Genomic DNA, 24,064 nt, shown 5'->3' with positions numbered 1-24,064 from the left:
TTCATCTTGTCTGTCCTCATGCATTGAATGTAAAAATAAAGAGAAGTCTAAAAAATTCTTTTCATAATATCTATTTATATGCATATTATGGAGTCTTGCAGAAAAATAAGTATTCAGACAAGTTCTAGGCTGAGCTGATGCAATGTGCAAGAAATGAGAAGATTTTTTTAGCACTGAGCACTAAAGAAAAGCACCTGTGTGTCCAATATTTTCATATGAATGAGAGATTTTCATATGGAGACAAATAAAACTAATTGCTCAGTGCAACTGTGTGGGTCAAGATATTTTCTGGCAGAGTTCTACAGACTGTCCTTAGTGAAGGCAAGGCTGTAAGAGCAAAGCCAATGCTATTGTGGCAACAGGATGCATGACAAGTCACCACAAATTATCTGTGTCACTGTACCAGGCTCAGATTCTTCCTGTATTCTCTGGCAAACAGAATGTCTCTGCAACGCTCCTTAAACCCTGTGGTCTGAGTGATGTCTGGATTATAACTGGCAAAAATATCCATCTTATTTTTTTTTTAATCACATATGACCTATGGAACTTAAAATGAGCCAGAGAGAAATAAAAAGTGCTCTTTAAATGTATTAAAGTATTGAAAATGTTATTAGACTTTCTAATTATGAGCTCTATAGTAGCTGAGGAACCAGCCCCAAGAGCAACTCTCATTCCCAATTACACCATGCTTTATTGAAATGAAGATAGCAGAAGTATTTCTTATAACACCAATATTTATGCACTGAAGTATAAACTGACTTCTTCTGAAAGTGCAGTAAACACCCCAGGCCCTCAGAGCTTCTTACACCCATGCATAAATACTGTAATTCATCACCTTCCATGACTCTCTGTCTGTTGGGAATCAAAGCACACCCAGGACACAGGCACGTGCTGTGCCACCCACCTTTCTGTTTCCAAACTGCCTGGGACAAAGTTCAGCAATGCCTGTCACTATTTAACCAATACCAGTTAAGTCATGCAGCTCTGCACTCATCAGAAGCTTTCAAAATGTGCAAACAATGCTTCAGCTCATTGCCTGTTCTCTGTCCTCTTCCCCTCTGCTTGTGACTTAACCATGTTGTCCACAGCTCCATTTGGTGCTCCTGTGCTTTTTTTGTCTCTGCTGAAGTGCCACATTTGCTCCCCCAGTTTCAAACTCTTTATAACACTGCATTGAACTGCACCAGATGTACCACAGTGCAGCATTCTGGTCAGTCTGAAATGCTGCTTGAATGCTCCATCATCTCTTCCCTCACCTCACCATGTGCTGGTGGGCACCCAGCCAGGCGCTTTGGGCAGCCACTCGCTGTGCCATTGAGAAAGGCTGCTCTCTGATTTACGGCAGATTGTTTGGGTGTGCAAGCTGGCATGGTACCACTGGCAGCAGCTGAACCAACACACAATCAATAGCACAGGATCTCATCAGGTCTTTTCAAAATAAATAGTGAGCAGTGTGAAGCACAAATCCCCTGTTTCAAGAGCTGGATGAGCAAGGATACCACACACGTACCAGGGAATGCCAGGCCATGCTTCTGTTGCATCATCTCAGTGGGCTGTGCCTCCATGCAAGTGCTTTATCTGCATTCGGAAGTTTTTCACTATCTAATGGCCACTCCTGGTGTTGCCACATGCCAGAGGCATGACACTGGATGTGTAAACTGGCTCATGATATTTTTACAGAATATTTTTTGGATCTTACTCTCTTTATGACAATTTAAAGAAATCATGTGATCCATGTGAGAGACCTGAGTGTTCACTTCCCATATTGGACAGTAACCACACTGATTTAATGCAGCTGTCCCTAAGCAGGTTTCCCCTAACAACTAAGATCTCGGTGTTTCAAGAAGACATCAAGAGAAGCAGAGCAAAGGCCAGAATTAAACTGTCACAAGCATTGTATCTTACTCAGCACCTGATGAAATTCCCTAATTGCCATTTACATTTTTGGTGTATCAATCTTTTCACATGGCTCAACGTCTAAGGACACATTACCATGACATAAACAATCAGGGTAATTACAGGAGCAGATATTTTGCAACCAACACCACAGCTGATAGACCAGGGGTTTTATACACAATGCAAAATGCATAAATTATAGGACACGTAAACAATTTGTGAACCAAATGCTGCCCTTGGTGAGGCAATACATGGTCATAATTGACATTAGGAAAATCGGTGCTCATGTGAGTGAGGAAAACATTAAGCTCTATTTTAACTGAGTAATGCAATGGCCTCAGGCTCTGGATCTCGAATGGCTGCCAGCTTGAAGGCTGGCTCTGGTGCTGCTGCATAGTACAAACAAATGATATGGACTCTTCTTTCTTGCTTCCTGCTGTTATATCATCCAAAAAGATATCCTTAAGGATACTTATCAGTGCAATTTCCCTGTCTTCCTCAAAAGTGTGCTAGGACAGTTTCTAACACTTCCCAGCAGAGTGGGATGCATATGGCTGCTCCCACCCACAAGGTGCAGAGCATCCTCTGGCCTGTCCTTGAGGACAGGTGTGACACAAGGGGAGTTTCTGAAGAAAATGACATCATGATGGCTCAAATCACAGGTTTGTATGCTGGAAGTGGAAAGAAGCTGAGTCTGAGTACATCCTGGGGAAATCTACTTTGCCTGGTTGCTGCCTTTGGCCAGGCTGTGCATGTCCTCACTGCCCTCAGAGGTGACACTTCTATTCATGGACAGGGGAAAGAAGAAATCCCAAGCAGCTCACTGTGTCTCAGGTGGGACCCCATCTCTGCCTTCAGTCCTTTGTGCCTGTAACAGCTCTGCTTCCTTCCCCTCAAACATAGCAACGCTGCTAAGCCAAGGAATCCCCAAGCTGATGTTCACCCAGCTTGGGAAAAGGAGGGCCAGGGAATGATGTTTTGTTTTGTCTCCTCCCTGCATCACATTGCAAGCTTGGGTTGCTGGGGATTGAGGAATCACAGACAGAGCAGGAGTGGGTCTGGAGGAACAGAGCTCCAAAACAGGCCTGGACTTCCAGGGATGGGATGATGTGGAATTAATACTGGGGCTGGGTGGCTAGCTGGACCTGATGGTTAAATGACTGCTTGTACATGGCAGCAGGCAGAAAGCACTTAGCATTCATCAGCAGCAATTTCAACACTACTTTGAAACACAGGAAAAAGAATGAGATTTACTTCCCTCAAAGTAAAACAAAATGCTTGGTGAACCAAGCAAGGCATCCTAAGCCCAGGTGCACGGAGCTTAGAGAATCTCATGGTTGTGGATGTGATGGAGCAGCTCCTCCTAGTCAGGTGTGGATTCACATGCCATGGATTCACAATCTCAGCCAAGCCCTAAATAAGATGGGCTCAAAGCATTTGCTGAGGTGCTGTGAGAAAGCAGCTCAGTGTTCAGGGGCACCCCATCCCAGGGGGTTCTTCTTGGACACAGACAGGGGAGGGATGAAGGAGACCTCCCTCCCTCTGCAGGACAGCAGCCAGGCCACTTCACCTCGGGTGTGCACACACATGGAGTGTTGTGTGCAAGACCTTCAGGTGGGTACACTCAGGACAGATGTCTGCAGCTGGAAGAATGACCCATGAGGGAAAGTAACCAGACTATAACCATTGGCTATAAGACTGAGATATTACAGCTAGGAAAACAACGGTGTTGAAACCAGTAACTGAAAAAAGAGTCCAAGAGTTTAATTTGTGGATCATTCAAAATCATCATCAGGCCCTTCAGAGAATGAGAGGTCTGGTTCTTGGTGAATTTGGAGATTCTGATTAAGTGGTCTTCTAGTGTTGCAATGAGCTGTCTTGTGATAGGTACGAACATTGCCTGAGAGCACCACAAAGAGTCTTCCTCTGCAGTAAAACTAACTCCTTACCAAGTCATTTTCAGCTGCTCCTCTTGGATGTGAGTCAGAGTGATAATACCTGCAAGGCAGCTTTTAAAGCTTTTAAGATGTCTTGACCACATGTAACAGGTGATTTGAATAAATGACATTGAGCCACAGCTTAGTGTAAAGCTTTTGGGTTTTCTTACACCATGTGCAGCAGCACCTTGCCAGGGAAGGAATGTCACACTGCACTGGCAGGAATGTTTGAAGCTACATTTACTCATCCTTTGTCACTTTTAATTAAAACCCAGTTTCAGGACGCCCCATTGGGTAACTTTTCAGCAAGAGTAATTAACAAGATTTTTGGTCAATGAAAATGTTTCTGCAGAGACACTATAGATGTTGTCACAGAAGGTGTTTTGGGGGTCAAAATCTCAAGCTGGTAGGAGCTAGAAGGGCCACTCAGCCAGAGTCCACAAAGACAAAACAAAACCCCTGCGTGCATTAGGGTGTCTGTAGGGCAGTGAAGACTGGAATGATGCAGCAGGATACAGTAGCCAGGTCTTTTTTTCGGGGGTTGTCCCCATACTCACCCCATCAACGTGGTGGAGCTGTTGGGTCTTGAGGACACCCTGGTTCTTGGGGTTTGGACACCAGATCTTGGGGCTGGCTCAGACACAGGGCAGAATGTAGACAGAGATAAGTGGGGGCTCCTCCCTCTTTTGTTGCCATAGATCTAAGCCAAAATGTCAAATACACGAGTTGTACAAAATCCTCTGTTCCTCCCTTATTGCTTTCACATCAAATTTAGCATTTAAAAGGCTTTGCAACATTTTTAAAATGACACGGGAGTCTGGATGGCAGAATTCCTGTAGAGTACAAAAAGCATTTTCAATGAAGCAAACTCTGATTAATGGAGAATATCCCAGAGCTGAGAATGGATTTCACACCTCACCAGCAGAAAAGGCCATTCCAGCACCATCTGTTGACACATCCTGGCAATTCTCCTAGTTGCAAATCCCAGAGGAATTTAAAATTTCCTCACCTGGGCCAGGTGCCTTGCTCTCCTCAGGAGGAGGCATTGACCTCAGCCTCTGTAGGGCACAATTTTCAAAGCCTGCCTGTGCCTGAATGTGCATGCTGTGTGATGGGCAGTTCTTAGTCATAGGCATGCAGGTGACTGGTAGGATAACTGCTGCTGGGTAAGATGCCACAAACAGTCAAAATTGTTGTTTATTTTTTATTGATCACATGTATTTCCATACATGGAAATAAGAAAATTAAGTTGAAATTAAACATAATGAAGCGACCCCCAAAATGTTACTTTATATCTATTGGAATACAAACAAATGCCATTTAAGACAGGCTGGAAAACTTTTTTTCCCCACTGAAAGTTTCAAGCAGCTTTTCAGCTCAAAAAAGATGAGAAAAATTGCTCTAGAAAAATAAAGTATCTGAAATAGCTAAATCAAGGTTCCTGGGGCACAGCTGGGGAAGCTTAAAAGCAAAATAAAGGGATTGAAAACAGCTGAAAAGTGACTGAAGAAAAACAGCTCTTGCTAGGGGCAGTCAGATTTAGGCTTGCTGGTATGAGTCAGGAACAGCTCTGTATTTGTGTGCTCATGGTGAGCAGGTTTGCTCCTGGAGATGCATAGTCTAATATGTGGCTGTTTAATGAGCAGGTAAGTGTTCAATTTTTTTGTTTATAATTTGGCACCTGTTACTTGGTTTGAATCCACGGTATTATAACAGGAAGGAAAAAGTTTCCTATTCAGAGTACTTTTTTGAACCAGAGGAGATGTGGGGATGTCAGAAATTTTGTGAAGGATGTACTCACTGAGGATCTTTTTGTTGATTTTTATTACAGTAGTGTTATTCTTTGCTTTCTCTTCTCCAGTCATGAGTTAACTTGTGTGGAGGTTTTAAATGCAGTCAAAACTTGCTCTGTTGGCTGTGTGGTGGGTGTGATGGGAAAACACTAGTTGATTATTTATTATGTCTATAGGAGAGAAAAAATTCTAGTCTTTCTGCAAAAATATCTCATTTCTTTCAGAAACTGTCTGGCTGGTTTTGTTCGAGATTTCACTTGAAGTCAAAGGAACAATCTAATTCTTCACTTTTTTTTTGTTGGTGGCACACAAATCCTGGGGATACTGTTATGTGTGCTTCTAGCAAACAGACATCTTGAAGAAGGATACTGAGAGAATGATTCTATGAATCTAATGGTGGTAAAATAAATTTGTATTGTGGTATAGATTATACACATGAATTTATACCATCTGTGCCAATAAATGTATATTGGAGTGGACTACCCTTCAGTGGTTGAGATATATGCTGGGGCTGGTGGCACAAAAACTATGGCAAAAATATGGAAAATTTACAAGGTACAAGTAGCAGACCCCAGTCCAGCCATGTCCTGGACCAGTTATGGATGTTCAAAGTCTGAGATTGCCATCAACATCAGTCCAACATGGCTTGTGAACTCAAGCTGGGTTCAAGAGCTGTTGCAGTCTGAACTTCACCCGTTACTGTTGGCTGAAAGGGGACCATTATCTCCTCACTAAAGAGTAGAGGTCACCTTTCTAATAGCATCTGGGATAGTTCATGCAAGGATGAATCACTCTTGGACTACTTTGTCTTCTGCTACACAGAAGGTTCCAGGAGAATATTCTAAGCTCTTCTGTGCTGTTATAAACAAAGTTACTGTAATTATCAGAGAAATGCAATGAAGACCAAGAGAACTGCTCTTCTCTTTCTGTACAGAAGAGTGATGGAGACTCTAAAAGGCTCCAGAATACTCTCAAGACTGCTCTGACTGTGGGGTTTGGGTTTTTGGTTTTTTTTTTTTTTTTTTTTTGTGTGTGTGTTCTTTTTCCTTTTGTTTTTCCATTGCTTTAATTTATTTATTTATTATTCACAGTCAAACAAAAAATGCTTTCTTTTACAGCTACTCTCAGTTTAAAGCACAAAACTCTGGTTTTATTTGTTGTGCTGGTTCTGGCTGAGTTAATTTTCTTTATAGTAGCTAGTATGGGGTCATGTTTTGGATTTTTGCAGAAAACAGTGCTGACAATATGAAAATGTTTGTGTTATTGCCGAGCAGTTCCTACACGGTGTAAAAGCCTTTTCTGCCCCTTAATTTTCTTTATAGTAGCTAGTATGGGGTCATGTTTTGGATTTTTGCAGAAAACAGTGTTGACAATATGAAAATGTTTGCGTTATTGCCGAGTTCCTACGCGGTGTAAAAGCCTTTTCTGCCCTTCACCCCATCCCACCAGTGAGGAACCTGGGAGTGCACAATGAGTAGAGGTGACACAGCTGGGACAGCTGACCCAACTGACTCAAGGGAGAGTCCTTCACACTGAGCACATAGAGCTGGGGAAAGAAGGAAAGGGAGAACTTGGAGTGATGTTTGTCTTTCCAAGTCACTGTTATGTGTGAGGGAGCTCTGTTGTCCTGTCCTCTGTTGTCCTCCCTGACCATGGGAGCTCTGAAAGAATTCCTTGTTTTGTTTTGCCTGTATGCAGGGCTTTTGCTTTACCTGTTAAACTGCCTTCATTTCAATACACAAATATCCTCACTTTTATTCTTCCAATTTCCTCCTCTCATCTTGACGAGTGCATGTGAATGAGTGGCTTAGTCAGCTGCTGGGGTTAAACCATGCCATGTGTCCAGGAGATCAAGGGTGAGATAGATATCTAAGATAGTTTAGGTCAATTATTCTTTGGTGAAGTAGCATTAATATTGTGTATCTTCAAAAACTGCATCTTGAACTTCTTTCTCCCAGGAATGTATTTGTTAACACCAGTGCAACCATTTAAATGTTTCAAAGAAAATGCCTTAATTGGAGTAAATAAAAGAATAAATTTCAGGTATCTTATATATTTGCAGAAGAGGTCTTTATTAAACTTTAATAAACTCCTATCATCACCCCTTCAAATAGTTCTGGAATTATATGAGACAGGGTAGATATCTAAATCTACAAGGCACAGGGTAGATATCTAAATTTCTGTTTTCATCTGCAAGTGGTGGTGGGGTAGGTAGGTGCCTGGGGAATTCAAATGTTATGGTTTTTGTAGATAGACTTATGGCCATAAAAATTACTTATTGCATCACAAAAGAATCTAAATATTCCTGGAATAATGGCATAGGGGCACAAGGTAAATAGGCAGGGGATGAGGCAGTGGTTTGCAGGATAATTTGGTTAGAAAGAATTAAACTATTATGAGGTAGCAAAGCTTTCTTGGAACAGTGCATAGGTATTTTTTAAACTGAAATGCTGACAAGGTGGTTTCTATCTTTCATATCGGCAACAGAGTGTAACCAACTCTGTCATGTACTGTCCCTCTGTGGGGCTGATAGTGTCCCAGTGCCAAGGATATCCTGTGCATTGGCACCACATATTTGAGATATGAGAATGAAGCTTTTTATCTCCTTTTAACACTGTAAAAGCACAGAGGGTATGTTTGCAGAGCACACTAATGCAGTGTCACGCAGGATAGAAGAATTTGCCCTAGGAGAGACCTAAAAACAGGCTGGGCAGCAACACTGCTGCCTGAGAGCAGTGCTGCTGCCTGACAGCCTCTGGCTCCTGGCACACAGGGCTCACATGTGCACCTGCTGTGGTTATCTCTGCATGGCTGTCACTCCTCTGGTGGGGTTTGGCCTCTGTAAGGACATGCTTTTAATCAGTGTAGATAACCACTTTTAATCCTCTTAATTTAAATTGGTTATCTGAAGAATGTGGCAATTACTCTAGGCCTTGGACTATTTGGATTCATGTCTCTAACCTGTGCCAGCTTTTCAGGACAGAAAATCAACTCTTAAATATTGGCCTTGTAGTGCTTCTGAAGGCTGCTGGAGATATCATAAAAACTTATTGATTGGGGTTAGACACAGCTGAGCAGTAAAGACTTAAAAAGATCTAGAGGAAAAATTTCTGATCACAGAATGAGTAAAGCTGGAAGAGACCAGAGTAGTTTGGTCATCTGGTCCACCCTCCCTGCTCAGGCAGGATTACCCTAGAGCACATGGCACAGGATTGCATCTAGACAGTTCTTGAATATTTCCAATGGCAGAGACTCTAAGATCTCCACAGGATTGCATCTAGACAGTTCTTGAATATTTCCAATGGCAGAGACTCCAAGACCTCTCTGTGTAACCTGTTCCAGTCCTCTGTCACTTACACTGGAGTTCTTCCTCATGTTTAGGTGGAACTGTCTGTGCATCAATTTCTGCCTGCTGCCTCTTGTCCTGTTCCTTGGCACCACTGAGCAGAGCCTGGCTCCATCCTCCTGCCACCCTCCCTTCAGGTTCTCACAGACATTGATGAGCTCCCCTCCCAGTTGTGCCTTCTCAAGGCTGAACAGGCCCAGCTCCCTCAGCCTGTCCTCCTAACAGAGATGTTCCAGTCCCTTCATCATCTTTGTCCCTCTCCTCTGGACTTGCTCCAGGAGCTCCATGTCTCTCTTGTACTGAGGAGCCCAGAACTGGACACAGAACTCCAGATGAGCTTCACCAGGGCTGAGTAGAGGGGCAGGATCACCTCCCTCAACCTGCTGTCAGTGCTCTCCCTAATGCACCCCAGGGTACCCCTGGCCCTCCTGGCCACAAGGACACTGCTGGCTCATGGACACTTGGTGTCCACCAGGAGCCCCAGGTCTTTCTCTGCAGAGCTCCTTTGCAGCAGGTCAGTGCCAGCCTGTGCTGGTCCCTGGGGTTACTCTTCCCCAGGTGAAGTACCCTTTATTTGTCTTTTTTGAATTTTAGATGGTTCTTCTCTGCTCAACTCTCCAACCTGTTGAGGTGAGAGACAGAATCAAAAGCCTTGCTGAAGTTGGGGTAGAAAACATCCACTGCTTTCCCCTCATCCATCCATGTTGTTGTTTCATCATAGGAGGCAAGCAGGTTAGCCAAGCATGATTTATCTTTACTGAGTCTGATTTCTGATCACCTTTGTGTCATCCATGTGGATGAAATCCTCCAGAATAGAGGTGCTCCATCATTTCTCCAGGGATTGATATGAGAGGCTAACTGGCTGGTAGTTCCCTGGGTCCTCCTGCTTGCCATTTTTGAAGACTGGGGTGACATTTGCTTTCTTGCAGCCCTCAGACACCTCTCCTGATCTCCATGACCATTCAAAGATGGTGCCTGCATCCAGTCAGGGCCCATGGACTTGTGGATGTCAAGTTTACCTGGGTGTTCTCTAACCTAATTCTCCTTGACCAAAGGAAAGTGCTCTTTCCATCATTCCTTTACCTTGGTCTCCTGGGTCAGAGTTTCCTGAGGGCTAGCCTTGTCAGTGAAGGCTGATGCAAAGATGATGTTTGGTAGCTCTGCATTCTCTGCATCCTCCCTTACCAGAGTCCCCCTCCATTTAGTGACAGGCCCACATTACCCTTTGTTTTCCTTTTGTTATTGATGTATTTGAAGGTGGCTTTTTTGTCCTTGATATCCTAGGCCAGATTTAATATCAGATGGGCCTTGACCTTCCTGGTCTCAGTCCCATGTACTCTGAAAATATCCCTATATTCATTCAGACTGGCCCAACCCTGCTTCCATCTCGAGTGAGTTTCCTGCTTACACCTGAGTAAGGACAGGAGTTCTTTAAACATCCACACAGGTCCCTTCACACCTTTGCCTGACTTCTTGCTTGTTGAGAGCAAGAAGTTCTTGCTTTCAATGAGAACTGTTCTTGAGTCTGGAGGGAGTCATCCTTGGCTATCAACCAGCTCTTTTGAACCCCTTTTTCCTACATTCCTTGTTTCCATGGGATTCTTCCAAGAACATCCCTGAAGAGGCTAAAGTTATCTCTCCTGAAGCCCATAGTTGCAATCTTGCTTCCTGCCCAGTTTCCTCCTTGCCTGGTACTGAACTCCAATGCTCATGGTCGCTGCAGCCAAGGCTGCCCCCAGCCTTCACATCTCCAACATTGAAGGCCTTCCCTGTTTGTTAGCACAAGATTGAGAAGCACTATTCCCCGTGGGAGCTCCACTGCCTGTGTCAGGAAGCTGTTATCAGTGCTTTCCTGGAGACTCCTGGATGGACTGTTTGTGCTTCTCTCTGCTGCTTCTCCAGCTGATGTCAGTGTAGGTAAACTCACTCACAGGAACTAGTGCTTGTGATTTTGAGATACTTACAGCTGCCAGTAGAATGGCTCACCCACTTCCTTCTCCTGATCAGGCTACCTGATCCTCTGTGACTTCTAATATTTGTTTAATGAACTAGCCTAGAGTTTTCTACATTGGAGTAGGTGTACCTGGGTTTCCCCTACTGGTATTTAGCCAATTGAACTGCAAAGGTTAACTTGCACTCTGAGACTAATGTACTGTGTTTAACCCAAAAATTAAATTGGAAAGGCTATTCATGTGCAACTGGACCTGGCTTGGAAGAGCAATGCAGGACTGATGAGAAATAGGAGCCTCTAAACGTTGTCACCTGGGTAGGACAGAAGACAGAGCTGATATGGGACAAAGAAGCAGGGACAGTGTTATTGCCACTGCTAACTCTGCAGAGCAGAAGGGGAAAACTACAATTTGGTCTTCATGAAACAAGATAAAAATGAGTGGAGATGCTAATTTCTCATTCCAGCTAGTCAGTACTTGTGTTTTTCAGAAAGACTGTCCCGTGTTCTACAAACACAGGCTGAGCACACTTCTCTCAAGAAAGCAAGCCTTCAAAACCACTCTGACCACGCTGGGGCTGCTGGAAGGCTCACACGGATAAACAGGCTGGTGAAATTGGAAGGACTAATCTCAGTCATTGCTGGGAGGTGGAATGGAGCCTGTAAGAGAGGCGAAGAGTTTTGGTTCATCTTCACAACTAAACTGAACAAGGTCTGGAGGATAAGCTTGGGCACTGGGTTATGATTATCTCAACTATTTGGGGGTGTGCTGCTTGACCTAGCTGAAGACCATTTGAGAAGAATCCTCCTAGACAATGGCTGGGCACCCTCTGGGGACTTTATGGACCAAGACTGGTCCAAGAAGTAACAGATGAGGGAAACGGATTCACAGGAAAAGTTTAACTCATCACAACCAGACAGCACAATCTGGCCTTGGTTAGTTTATCATTACTGGTCTATCCAGGGAGATTTGCTTATAACTTGCACTATTGCCTATTGCTGCATAAATCAATTTCTCAGGACATGCTGTAATGGACAGATAGATAATGCCAAGCAGGTATCTCAGTTCCTGCCTTGGCAGATTATCAGAAAAGGGTGCTAGGTTTGCTAATGGACTTGTGCGTTTTCCTGCTCACCTGGCATAACCGATAAGAGCCAAGAGCTATCTAAACAGTTCAGGAGTGATTAAGGAGAGGTTAGTGTGGACAAACAAAAGAAACAACAAAAATCAAAAAATGCAAACTGGGGAGGGAAGCAAGGTCAAGGAATACATTAACAGAAAGATCCTGAACAGTTATAAACAAAGCTGTTGCAGCCAGTTTTCTTCTAAGGGGTTATTTAGATGCCCAAAAGTGGATCAGTATCTGATAGCACTTGTCAAATAACTCAAGTCCTTTAAGTCAACAGGCACTCAGCACTGTTGGTGCAATTTCAGTTTGGAACATCAGTGCCTCAGAATATCTGATCTGCTGCAGGTGATTTGGTTTCTGTTTGGTTTTGGTTTCTGGTTTTCTTTCTTGCTTACTGTAATTGTTACATAAGTATATACTGCAATAATGCAAGTGTCTTTTCCTTTCCATTTGGGTTACTCATTTATCCTTATCTGGTCTGATTTTCTAATTAGCTATAAACTCACTGTTACTTTCTTTATTGCAAATATAATGAGGTCTCCTAGCACAGGAATTAAGTATTTAGATAAATAATGAGGCTGAGCTGCATTTCCAATACACCTATATTCCAGATGCTGTATTTTCTTTATTTGGAATTTTCTGTTGATTATTTAGTAATTGTTCTTCCTATGTCTTAGAAGACAGCATAAGAAATTGCTCCATGCTCAGATTCCCTTTACCATTCTTTAGTTTTCTTACCCTTGGTCTTTTTCTTAAAAAAAAAATCTAGTCTTTTATTTTTGTTCTCTTCCTGCATCCCAGTCTTTTAATAGAGTTCACACATTCATGGAGGAAGGTGAAAGTCTATGGATGGAATACCTCTCCCAAAAGTTATTCAAATTGTTTCATGCCTTTGTGCTATCTTTCATTCAGGATAAGGGTTAACAGCCAGTGTTACACGTCATAGTCCATTAGTCAATGGGGCAGCTTACAGACACAAGAATCTGCTATAAATTCTCTTCACAGATAATCCATGTTTCACTTGTGGTTTTTAAACATCATCTATGCTTTTCCATTATCTCAAATGGGAATACAAAAATACCAGCAAGGGTTATGTTTATAATATGTAATCAGTATACCAGGATAAATTCACGAGTGTCCCCTCTATCACTAAGTAACATTGATATTGCACAGTATTAATATAGAACTTTAAGTCCGTCCTCATGCTTATTTATTGGGATGCAAAGCTCTTCAGTGTATGTTCTGGGAAGCAACACCATTCAACCAGTGGTCAGTCACTCCCATATAGATGCCCCCCCACATTTGGTGCTGTCCTGCTACTACCCTACCTTGTGATTCAGAGCTGAACAAACTTCTCAGCATAGATGCAAATCTTTCATAACTGGTCTGAATTGTTTTCTTCATAAAGCTGTAGTTGGAAACTACTCAGAACTGCTCAACATTGACTTCTTTTTTTGTAGCTTATCTTCACATTCTCCCTTCTTCCCACAGCACTTTGATACATTGCATGTAGCAACCTCTCTCCCCTGTCACATTCTGTAACACACAAATCCATTTACTTGGTGTAAACTGAATTCTTGTTAGATAATCTGGCACCTATTTTGTAAATAACGCTTCTGAAATTCTTTTTTGTCCATAAATTATTTGCTAGAAGATGATTCTGAGCAGAAGTAAAGGAGAAAGAAAAATGGTCATCATTTACCCTGCCTTATGCATGACCTGTGTTGTTCAGATAGCTAGACTTCTATCAAATGTGTATAAATAAACTATACAGAGCAGTTCAGCCCTATAACTGTGATTTTACTATTTCCTTATTCCCACCCTGAACACTCAACATGGGCTGCAGAAACTATAAACTTCAGTGATCATGTTTCAATTTATGAAAAATAATTCTTGATGCAGTAACCCTTTTTCCCTTCTCTCCCTGCTTTCCTTGTGGATGTAGCAAACTATGTAGCTGGCTTGTGTAAATAACCGTTCTCTTTCTCACTGGGAATTGGTTGGTTCTCTAGGTGGTCAATAGCCCCCTGGATCTTATAAGAAGTGAAGGACAATAATGTAACTAATATTATTTTAGCCTTCAGGATTGCCAGTTAATTGCGAAGAGCTGCTTATCTTAAAATACTTTGGTAGAACTTCTGATGTGATAGGCAACAATAAACAGAGATGGAACTATTAACTGCTGGCGTCATGAAATACATTGCAGTTTTAGCAATTGCCTTCTGAAACACAGATGTTGAACTGTGTTTCTGGCAGAACCCTTCAAATCAGCTAATTATTAGAGTTCAGAACATGGGCTTTGGCAAGGAAAACAGAGTGAGCTGGAGTGCTAACACTTAACTCTGACCTGTATTTACACAATCTAAGCCACTGCTGCTTGGAGAACTCCCAGATTGCAACACACGGGCTGCAATCACACCACCACTGACAAACTCCTGTGGGATTAGTATTTCACCAGGGGCTTCAGTTTTGCTACATGTGACATTTGTAGCAAAATACACCTTTAATATGTAGCTACCTATAAGCAAGGTTTGTCTTATGCAGGCCCAAACAGTATTTTGTGAACATCTAACTGTCCATGCCATTTGCTACCTAACACTCTGCCTATGTTGTGACACTTGTCTGCTTGTCTCCAAGGGCTATGCTTGACTTTCTGCAATGCTTCTGGGTTTACCATCTAAACCTGCTCCAGTTTTAATACAGATGCACAGTCTTCTTTTATTAGGTGACAAAAATGCAGTTGAGAGGGCTCTTGAAATAGAGGTATCTTTGTGTTGAGGAATTCGCTATAATCAAATTTAGCTGCACCTATACATAGAAAGAACAAAATATGTATCTACAACCATACTAAGAACAAAAAGTATTCTTTGCACAGTTCTTGATCAAATAAATGAAAAACTCTAACTTGGTAACCTAACACACAATTTACTTTCTCAGCAGGAGGGGGAGGAGCTTCAACATCTTCATTTTTATCCCATGACTCGTCAAGGGAGCTGCTGCTGCAAAGCATCAACTCTTCTCTCAACACTTTTGAATTTTCAGTTTTGTGCAAGTGAAACATGCCTTGATGACATGTATGTATAGACACTTATATAAAAACATAAAAATCTTTTTTGCAGGTCAATGATTTTTTCCTTTTAAATTATTATCCTCTTATTGAAAGCTCCTATGCCTTGTTCTTTTGTTTTGAAAAACAAAACAAAATATTCCAGGTTTGTTCTGTGAGAAGACTGTATTCCTCAAAGAAAGTGAAAGCTGATTGTCTCATTTGAAGCTAAGAAAACAGACATGAAAATAATAATCTTGAGAGATTGCAACAGCAAGACAGTATTTCATCCAAGAGGTGCCTTAAAAGAAATTCCTCCACATACAGGCTGAATTAAAAAAATATTTTTATTTACAAGAGTAAATAATGTAGTGCAAGGCAAGTGGATTTAACCCTCAATAATGCATAGATTGATGCAATTTATAGTCTGTGATCTACATCATTTTGCAGAGGTGACTGCACACCTGCTGTAAAGGTTAGACCCTTCCTACAGCCACTTTACAGACAGCTTTAAATCAGATAGAAAGTATTTGCACTCCATACATGTTATCCATATGTCCCATCCAACATTTAGCAAATGGACTGTCACTTAAATATGTCTTTTAGAGTCATTATAGAACATGAAATAAGTCCTTACCAGTGTTATCTACAGAACAATACAAAAATAATTTTTGTTCACTTTGTGTCACCTGATCACAATTCTTTTATTTATTCATTGGGGAGCTCCTTTCTCTAATCAGTGGCTCTTGGCAGGAAGAGAAACATTTTGTGTCCACCAGGAAATGTGGATGCTTGTAAAACCTTGACTAAAACTTAGCAATCATAACCAATATGTTATGACCATATTGCAAATATTCCTGGTGTGTTTTCTTTCAAAACAAAACAATTTTACATTGAAAAATGAGCATGGAATATAAAATGCCAAAAACCTCATTGTTACCATTGCATGTACTGAAGTCCTGACTGGTTTCCATGGAACTTGGAAAGTATGGGTGACTGGATTTTGCTTTTACGTAATTTCCATGATTCAGACTTGGAAAACTTTGCTAATTTTACCAATAAATAAGCTAAAATGCAGTAAAAACAATTTTGTAAGAGATTAGATGTGTGAATAAAACTTCATCAACACCTGTGGGATGTTTGCTTATTTTTCAATTAGGCACAGACTTTGCAGGTTTCGTTCCAGGTCCTTCCATGACATAGGGTATGATTGTGTGTTGGGTACAGTGAGATAATCTGCATCATCTGTTTGGAGTTAAATAAATTATAGGGATGGTTTTTCTCTGTAGTGGAGAAGTCAGATCACTGAACTTCCCTACAGCTTCAGCTGTTGGACTGCATTATTAATGCCATGTACAGGGTTGGTTGCCAGTTCTTAGATTTGTAGTTGTTCATATCCTGTCTTCCCAATGGACAACCTGAAGAAAACTACACTTCAGCTGGTGACAAGAGGATTCTGAGGGTTTGACTCCTGCTGTGCTAAATCATTTGAAAGAGTAGGTTCATCTTGCTGTACTGCTCTGGTAGCATCCTCACTATCATTCCCTAAAGAAGAAGGGACATCATGTGACAGTGGTTCTGATCTTCTTCCAGGAGAATGATGAGCTTCAGAAGAATGCAAAAAAAATTATTTTAGAAAACCCTACTGTGTCTAGCAAGTGTATGAAACAATATTTAAGTATTACGTGGATGTAAAATTACATATCAAGGTACTATTCAAAGGTTTGGAAATACTGAAAGAAGAATATCTATTACTATAGATATTATATATATATTATAAATTTGTTGCATGTTTTCCATGTTACATAAATGAATAGCTAGTAAGAAAAGAAAGAAGGATTTCAGAATTATTACGACAGGTTCTGTAACTCCTGACTGAATTTATTTGCTGATTCTGTTACTGCTGTTAAGAGTCTGAACTGACTCAGTAAGTTACTCAAATATGCCAGCTCTTGGAACCCCACTTTTTCTCCCACCTTGCATCTGAAGAGATCCAATCCTATGAAACAGGAAACACACTTTGACTACATATTGCAGAGACTACATAGGGAATCAAAGTCATATAACTACTGTAACAGTACTGCATGTTGAGAGATGGGGAATAATCACATGCAGTTAAGGTTTTTATTAAGAATCTCCCTTAGCAAGAGAAGTTCTTCAGAAACCAACAGGTTTAAAGTTATGCTTTGCTTCATCTACTCCTTTTTAATGATCAAAAATTACTTATGTGTTAAAGAAGCTGCTGCTCAGAGGTACTTCTATCAAATCTAGAATTCTGCTTTCATTTTTGAAGGTTTTGCTAACCTAAAAAGATCACTCCTCTTTCTTCAGTTTTACTATGACACATACTTACCAGATAAAGACTGAAAAGACTGCACTGCAAATGCAACAAGAATCGATAAAAGAAAGGTTCCCATGAAGTAGATCTGTGACAGTAATTTTAAAAACATAGTTAGAGCAGTGCAAAGCCAAGCTAGAATTCCAAATGAACTGTGCATGTAATAAAGGAGCAATACATACCAGAGTAGAATGTAAAACATTGTTCCAGAGAACTCTCATGTAAAAATAAAGCAATGCTAATGAACATGGACTAATTGATTCTTGGTTACTATTATTCCAGCACCTACAACAAGAAGATAAAAACAACTAATTAGTCCTCCTCCACAATTTTGTGGCATCAATCATCTGGGAATCTCAAACGGGTTTGCAGAACCAGTAAGCCAGACAAACAAATATATCATCACTATCTCACAGATGGTGAAGTAAAAATTCAGAAAAATACCAGCTTAAACTTATTAAGCAAAGAATACCTTATCCTAGAAGTGTGTCTTTTTGTTTTCTTACTAGTCAACAATGGGTCTAAGCATCCAGGCTACACTTTCAAAGCAGTCACAGTTCAAGCTCTAACTAATGTGAGTCAACAGAAGAAGGACTTGATTTAAAATTAGATGTACAAAATTTAGTTGCCTACATAGAACACTGGTGCCAAACCTCCTTTAGAGACAATGGTGTATAATAGAATGAAGTCAGAGCTTGAAGAGTGTTTTAGCTGACTAGCACAAGGTACCCACCTCCTGCAGGGTCAGCTGAGCAGCTTTCTTATTTCTATCAAATAGGACTTCGCCTACTACGGGAGTTTAGACAGCTAAATCACAGGCATCTATTTTAAGCTTCAATTGATTCTCTTCTACAAAGCTAAGGAGGGAGTGATGATGTATATATATAGATATATACCTTTTCTACATAAATTTTGTTATAAATATACATGTAATTTAGTTATAAAGTCACAGACTGTGTGTATGTATATATATACATATATATATAAATATAGAAAAGTATGTGCCCTTTTGGGCAAAATTGTATGATGATGAGAAAACCCTTCAGCACTGGAATTACTCTCACAGCAAAACAGGTGGATTCAGCCCAAATGAAGACAAAATTCAGACTCAAGCTTACAATCCCAGATGGTCCAGAACCCCTGTGTATCTGACTAGCAGTTTCATATGCATTGGAAGTAATTTAGGGTACAAGTTCAGTCTAAGTGCAGTGAAGAACAATTTCAGCAGATTGTTGTGTTCTCTTCATTTGTGAAGAGACAAATGAGGTTTCAATGTTGGTGTCATCTCCACCTTTCGGGGTTCACTCAGTAGAAAAACAGATGATAAACCACACACTCATCATTCACAGCCTCATGTATTGACCATTAGCTCCTGCTTCTTCAAATATCTGAAATTCACCAAATATTGTGTAAGCTTCACATTCCCCCTGTGCCTTCCAACACCTGTTGCTTTACCTGGGTAAAGGAAACCCAAGTTCTGTACTGGAACCAGAGGACACTAGGTGGTTTGTCCATGAATAGTGCTGGCACAGGTCATTCAGGCAGCAGACCTGTAACATTCTCAGATACCTAATATTCTGTGCCACAATATCTGTGCCAGCCTGGACATATTTGTAGAAGCAATAGGGAGGATTGCTATTATCCCAGTTACACATTTTTAAGTTCTGTATTAAATTATGCAGCATTTAGAATTGAACTATTGGTTTGGACTGTATACAAATCACCAGTGCCTAACTTAGGAACTTAAATACATTAAACTGGAAAAGACCTCCTGGATTATTGAATCCAGTTCCTGCTATTTCAGGTAACCACATATAATCAGACATAAACTGAAATATATTTAGGGAATTTAAGAATTTCAAGTATGTTGACCTTAACATGCCTTAAATCACAAAAGTGAACAAAGTTAATAATTACAGGAGTTGCTGTCCTCCAGTAAATGTTACTCACATGGAAAACCAGAAGATGCTGATTAAGGGTAAAAAAGACTCACCTGTAATACAGCTCCTGAAGAAGTGATGTATTACTAGAATGCAATGCTTGATCAATTTCCAAGTGATCCAGAATGTAGGAAGGTATGGAGTTGCCCTCTTCCATGACAAGGGCCAAATTGAAGAAACCCTAAGAGTAAAAAAAAAAAAAGGCATATTTTTTAAACATTAAATTTTCATATCTGTATTTAAGCACCAAATATCTAAATAATTATATAAATAACAATATAAATAATTATAACTGTCTTCCCTCAATTTGTTTAGTATAATGTGATATTCACTGAATAATTATGAGAGCCTTTTCTCCTAATCATATACTCAGGTAAATACTGAAAATGCAAAAGAAGCTTTCAGATGTTGTGACACTGTTTTCTTAGCTCATATTTTTTTCCAGATGGTTTCTTTCTTATTTTGAATTGCTCTTTAAGTCCAGTCACCATATCAAACTGCCATTTTTTCTCCTAGGGAAATACAGAGTGAAAGCAGAACCGGATTCCTATTCTGTTACTGTTCAAATCCCCTTCACATAGCTCCACAGATCAACAGAATCTGAAGAGTGAAATTGAGAGCAGAAATTTCCTCCAGACAATTTAAGTCCTTAATCTTATGGTTTTGCTTCTTTGGACAAGTCTTAGGCAACCCTCTGTCTCTTCAGAGTCATGAAGATGAACACACACGAGACATTTTACAGGATTCCCCATCACTTTGACTTTCATACTTTAAAGTAACTATTTATGCATCTCTTCTTTCCTTTGCTAGTTTAGCAGTAATGTTTTGTCCCAATAACCTCAAACCAAAACCCACCCATGCTACCATTGATAAGTTCACATACAAGACACCATCTGGGGATATTGCCATAGGGACAGGGAGAACACAATATTGCACCCAGGACACTTCAGGAGGGCCTGAGAACAGGAAACTCAGTTGTGAAACACTGCATGTCTTTGGTAATGTGACATGGTGTATTCTTTAATTATAAAGCATTTTAAGATGAAACCTTCATTAGTGAACAAAATTCACCCTGGGATTCGTTTGGTATAATATACCAAGGGAAATGGGCCAGTCTTCTTTTTTTTAATCATAAAATGGCAGAGGATAGGACTGGAATACAACCCAGCAGTCTATTAATTCCTCCTCTTGCAATAGCAAAAGTACTGAGGTCACAACTAAGTCAATTGCGTCAAGGTAAGGTAGCACCAAATTAGGCCCTTTACCTTTAGCTTACAAAGCAGCCTAATTCTAAGACCATTAATCTATGCTAAGTTTATCTTCTATTATGAAACAGCAACTACTGACTCACAAGGTATTTTGAAATAATTGTAACTTATTCTAGCAGGTTTCTTTGGTGCAGATGAGGCCAAGCAGAAGAACCAGTCCCAGCTAAATTCTCCGATTGTTCTGCACTCCGCTGTTTTGCCATGACTGCAGACCCACCTGTGAATCACCCTCCAGAGCAGCCTGGGCGTACATCCGCATGGACAGCTCCAGGTCTTTAGACTGGTTCTGGTAGCCATAGTAGTAGAAATCTCCCATCTTCAAGTAAGCTGTAGAAGAAACCAGCAGAAGATCATTTAGACTATTTGTAGCAATAGAATTATCCAACTATTAATGTGATGGAGAAATTAACAGTAATTCTGTTTAAAGCACAACACTAAAAAACAAATGCACTGTTTCTCTCTGGTTGTATCTGTGGCTACTTTATATCACCCTCCCACTGACAATAATTATCCTGGATGAAATCTCTCATTGTTTCTCTTTAATGACTTTAGTGAATGACATTGCTTTTACAAAATCTGAGGCTTGAGATTCTTTATATTTCATTCCTTCTTCACTTGCTGAATCTGTCTTTGGACAACCTGAAGCCTCATTTAGTCAGATTAGCCCTACTAAATTGATGAAACTTAAAACCATGTCATCTGTATGTTTGCTCTGTACCTGACACTATGGTGGCTGAAACCTTCCCAGAAGTTAGAGAATGTTGCTGCTGATAATTTTATTAGTTTCAAATCCAATTCAACCCAGGACAACAGTAGGGATACAATTGTCCTGGTCTAGAAGGGAGCAATGCCTAGCAAATATTTTACAAACATCTTTCTGTGACATTGCACCATAATGAAAAGCATCAAAAGAGAGGGCACTGACCCAGACAGGAGCAAGCACAGTGATCTGTGCTACTGAATTTAAAAACTCCTATGACTGTGTCTACACTTGCCTGACCTAAGCTTTCCTCAAATAGTTTGAAACTCTTCTACACTTTGGCTTGTATGTCTACACCCTACCAAGAAATTCCACGTATTTTTACAGCAGACTGAAATGGAATGACAGTTCCATCCTATGAGTCTGACTTTCAGAAGTTTTTCTAATGTGAGCTTGTACCAATGGATCTACCAAAGGGTCAACGAAACTACGCCTTGCTGAGGTGTCTACAAACTCCTCAGGAAAGCTCAGAGTGTTTGTCAGCTCCTCTGGCTTCAGGCTATATCCACGTGGTATTCAGTTTCCACACTTTTAAATTCCACGCTGTGTATTTAAATGAATAGCATGAAATATTTTTACACTCCATTTTTCCACATGCTTGTTACAAATCACTAAAGTGCTCCTGTGAGACAATCAGATCAATGTTTTTAAATATTCAGTAAACTTTCAGAGGTACCAAAATGACTTAGCTATAGAAGCCCTAGGTGTAGTACAATTTAAGGCCTGAGGAATGTAACTTATTTGCAAAAAGACCTTAGAGAATCCTTTAGCTCTCCAAGGTAAGCTCTACCAATGCTGATAAACTCTGTACCCTAAGAGGAAAACTAATAATCAATTAGATAAGGAATCCCTTAGCCTTTATTAGTTTCTCATGACTCAATTATGATAGGGAAGTATATTTGCTTTTGGATTTTCCCTTTGATAAACCAAACAGCATGAGCTCCTAAAGTCTACTGCTTTTTTTTCTTAAACTTTGAGTCAACTGCTCAGACTCCTAAATATCTAGTCCTTCCTCAGGGCTTAGCTTTTTATTTTATTAAAATTTTACCCATTTAATGCAACAAAAAGGAAATTTTCAGAAAACCTGTGCTGAAATAAAACACTTTAATTACCTTTAATTATCCTGATATTCCTATCAAAACATGAAAAAGCAAATGTATGGTTAGCAGGAATTAATCTTACCTCCCTCAACCTGTTTACTCACATAGAAGTTGTGACAAACGCAGTCCTTGAAATTGAAAAAAAAATTAACATGAAAATTTAGAAAGAATTCCTTTTACATACCAAATGATGGAGCATTGACTTGAGAAACTGAGAAATTGTAGTATCTCCAGACACAATCAGTTGCTAGGTATTTTCTTGCTAGGTCCTATAAAGAAAATAATTGATTCATTCATATCCCAGGTAAGAGACTAATGGCACACATTATCATTAACAAAGTGTCCTTTCAGGATAATGAGTTGTGAATTCATTTACTCACTGGTCTTTCTTCACAGATGTGTGCTAAATTTGACTGTGACACTTCAATCCCAGTTTCAGCTGCTAAAATGTAATGCAGCAGAGCTTCATGCCTAATGTTAGATAAAATAAATTAATGAAAAACCTTACAAAAATAACATGTATTTTACCTACAATTAAGAAACCCCAAAAGCACTAAACAAATGTATAAAATTGCCTACAAGCAACATTTTAGTACAAAGTTTAAGAGCAAGAGGCTGGGAAACCCATGCAACAGCGACATATACAGGCAATGCTTGGTGTAACCAGCCATGCTGGATCTCAAGAATTTGCAGCCCTTTTCTTCTTGCATTGAAGCTATTGGCTCCAGTGTGCATTTACTCTAAGTGCCAGACTGATGGGAAAGAAGAACTGATACTAAGCCAAATTCTCTATTTAAATGTTTCAGATAAAACATTCTTAAAAGACTGTACTTAAAAAAAGATCTGTAATTTATTTAGCTGTGAATGTTTCAGATAAAACATTCTTAAAAGACTCTACTTAAAAAAAGATCTGTAATTCACTTAACTGTGTATATATATATATATGTCTAACATTCTTCTGAGTACTTCTTTGGCACGCTTTACCTTTCATTTGCATGACTTGGTTTTTTCTTGTCTTTTTAGACAGAGCTTTTTGAAAAAGGATTTGTCTCTCCTTACATTTGAATGTATGAATAGAAAACCAGTCTCTGTCCCTCTAAGGACTTTATGCACCTCAATGACTGTAAAGCAAGTAGTAAAATTTAATATTGCATTTGCAGTATAGCAATTCAGTATTCTGATACTAGATGAGAGCATCTTTCATATTCTCTGCCACTCATCTACTCCATATTATGAAGACTACGCATTTAAAATTAAGAGGAAGTCTTTAAAATCATGTCTGTAGTTTTAAAATCCCAAAACAATAAAAAAACCCACTTGGTGTACTTTTTTCCTTCTGAAGTTTCCTATTAAAGAGTAGTGCTGCCAATGATTTTCTCCAAAACACAAAGGTAAAACCGTGGCAAGTTTCAGGGTTCAATGGCTTGTTTAACTGGAAGCTAACTGGAAGATATGGTCAAACAGACATTTGACTTCAGAAGTAGCTGCTTATGCAAAGCAACTTCAAATCAAATTGTGAAAGCAGTTGTCCTTACAGAACTAGCAGGTGTAACCTCCTGTTA

General features: G+C 40.1%; 1 protein-coding gene across 3 annotated transcripts in view; it reads right to left on the bottom strand.

Moving 5' to 3' along the window:
- Window positions 1-15,425: 15,425 nt before the first annotated feature.
- SEL1L3 (SEL1L family member 3) overlaps window positions 15,426-24,064 on the bottom strand; it is a 33,701-nt gene continuing 25,062 nt past the window's right edge. For 2 of the 3 annotated variants that reach the window (XM_039698996.1, XM_039698997.1), the window contains exons 18-24: window positions 22,883-22,973; window positions 22,687-22,771; window positions 20,860-20,969; window positions 19,428-19,555; window positions 17,617-17,719; window positions 17,450-17,522; window positions 15,426-16,701 (exon numbers count right to left, since the gene is read on the bottom strand). In XM_039698996.1, the coding sequence (XP_039554930.1) occupies window positions 16,532-16,701; window positions 17,450-17,522; window positions 17,617-17,719; window positions 19,428-19,555; window positions 20,860-20,969; window positions 22,687-22,771; window positions 22,883-22,973 (760 nt within the window). In that variant the 3' untranslated portion in view covers window positions 15,426-16,531. The remainder of the gene's footprint in view (window positions 16,702-17,449; window positions 17,523-17,616; window positions 17,720-19,427; window positions 19,556-20,859; window positions 20,970-22,686; window positions 22,772-22,882; window positions 22,974-24,064) is intronic. The other variant, XM_039698998.1, reaches the window with a different exon arrangement.

Source organism: Passer montanus, unplaced genomic scaffold (assembly GCF_014805655.1).
Source record: "Passer montanus isolate IOZ18808 unplaced genomic scaffold, ASM1480565v1 scaffold13, whole genome shotgun sequence".
Lineage (NCBI taxonomy): Eukaryota > Metazoa > Chordata > Aves > Passeriformes > Passeridae > Passer > Passer montanus.
The sequence above is the reverse complement of the archived record's forward strand: the minus strand, read 5'-3'. Positions and strand labels throughout refer to the sequence as shown.